Source organism: Chaetura pelagica, unplaced genomic scaffold, assembly GCF_000747805.2.
Source record: "Chaetura pelagica isolate M959 unplaced genomic scaffold, ChaPel_1.0 scaffold805, whole genome shotgun sequence".
NCBI lineage: Eukaryota > Metazoa > Chordata > Aves > Apodiformes > Apodidae > Chaetura > Chaetura pelagica.
Genome location: NW_009953401.1, coordinates 39223 through 40219, shown reverse-complemented (window position 1 = coordinate 40219; position 997 = coordinate 39223). Strand labels below are relative to the sequence as shown.

General features: G+C 63.8%; 1 protein-coding gene across 1 annotated transcript in view; it reads left to right on the top strand.

Annotated features, from left to right (window-relative positions):
- Window positions 1–697, top strand: part of TIGD5 (tigger transposable element derived 5) — a 1619-nt gene extending 922 nt beyond the window's left edge. Inside the window, exon 2 of the mRNA XM_009998395.1 lies at window positions 3–697. Coding sequence (XP_009996697.1) covers window positions 3–697 — 695 coding nt within the window. The remainder of the gene's footprint in view (window positions 1–2) is intronic.
- The last annotated feature ends 300 nt before the right edge of the window (window positions 698–997 follow it).

Below are 997 nucleotides of genomic sequence, written 5' to 3'. Positions count from 1 at the left end.
AGGAGGAGGTCGGATCCCGGCCCCGCTGGAGCAAGGGGTGGTGTTGGCCTTCAAGCAGCTCTACAAGAGGGAACTGCTGCGCTTGGCTGTCTCCTGCCTGGCCGGTGGCTCCGCTGGCCCCGTGGACTTCGTGAGGTCCTTCCTCCTCAAGGACATGTTATACCTGGCTGGTCTCTCCTGGGAACTCATCCCTCCCGGCTCCATCGAGAAGTGCTGGCTGCTGGGGCTCCGCGCCGCCTTCGAGCCCCAGCCCGGGGAGGAAGAGCACGGAGACCTTCCTCCTCCAGGTGGGGAGGAAGGTGGAGGGGACAGCAAAGTCTTCAGCGACCTGACCCACCTGGCAGCCTTGGCCGACAAGCATCTGGCTCCCGAGGAGGTGGCCGACTGGGTGCACATGGATGACGCGGCTCCCGCCGAGGAGGAGGAGGAGGATGGGGAAGAGGAGGCTGAGGAGGAAGGCTGCGGGGCTGAGGAGAGGGAGGACGAGGAGGGAGCTGCTGGCGGTGGCAGGAGAGGTGGGGAAGGAGGGGATGCCTCGCTGCCCACGGCTCAGGAAGCCATCCAGGGCCTGGAGACGGCGTTACGCTGGCTGGAAGGCCAAGACCCCCGGCAGGTGGGACCACTCAAGCTGGTGCAGCTCCGTTCCCTCCTCAGCATGGCCCAGAGGCTGCACCGTGGGGGCAGCCCCTGCTCCTAGGGCAGGACCACCTCTTGGCTACCGACCATGAGAACCCCACCAAGGGGGTTGGGGACACCCTGGGGCTGGTGGTGGAGGTGCCAGCTCCCCCCTCACCGCTCCACCACGGGTGGTCCTGGGTTTGCTGCTGAGAGGGGATAACAATTTAGGGCTAAACGGGGTTTTTATTTGAGCAACAGCCCCTCCGTACCTTGTGTATTTGAGGGATGTTCCTCACCCTGAAGTATATTTCGGAGGTGCTATTTTTTTTAAATCCTGTGAGACCGAGCTGGGGTGGTGGCCCCTTGGTCACGGGCAACA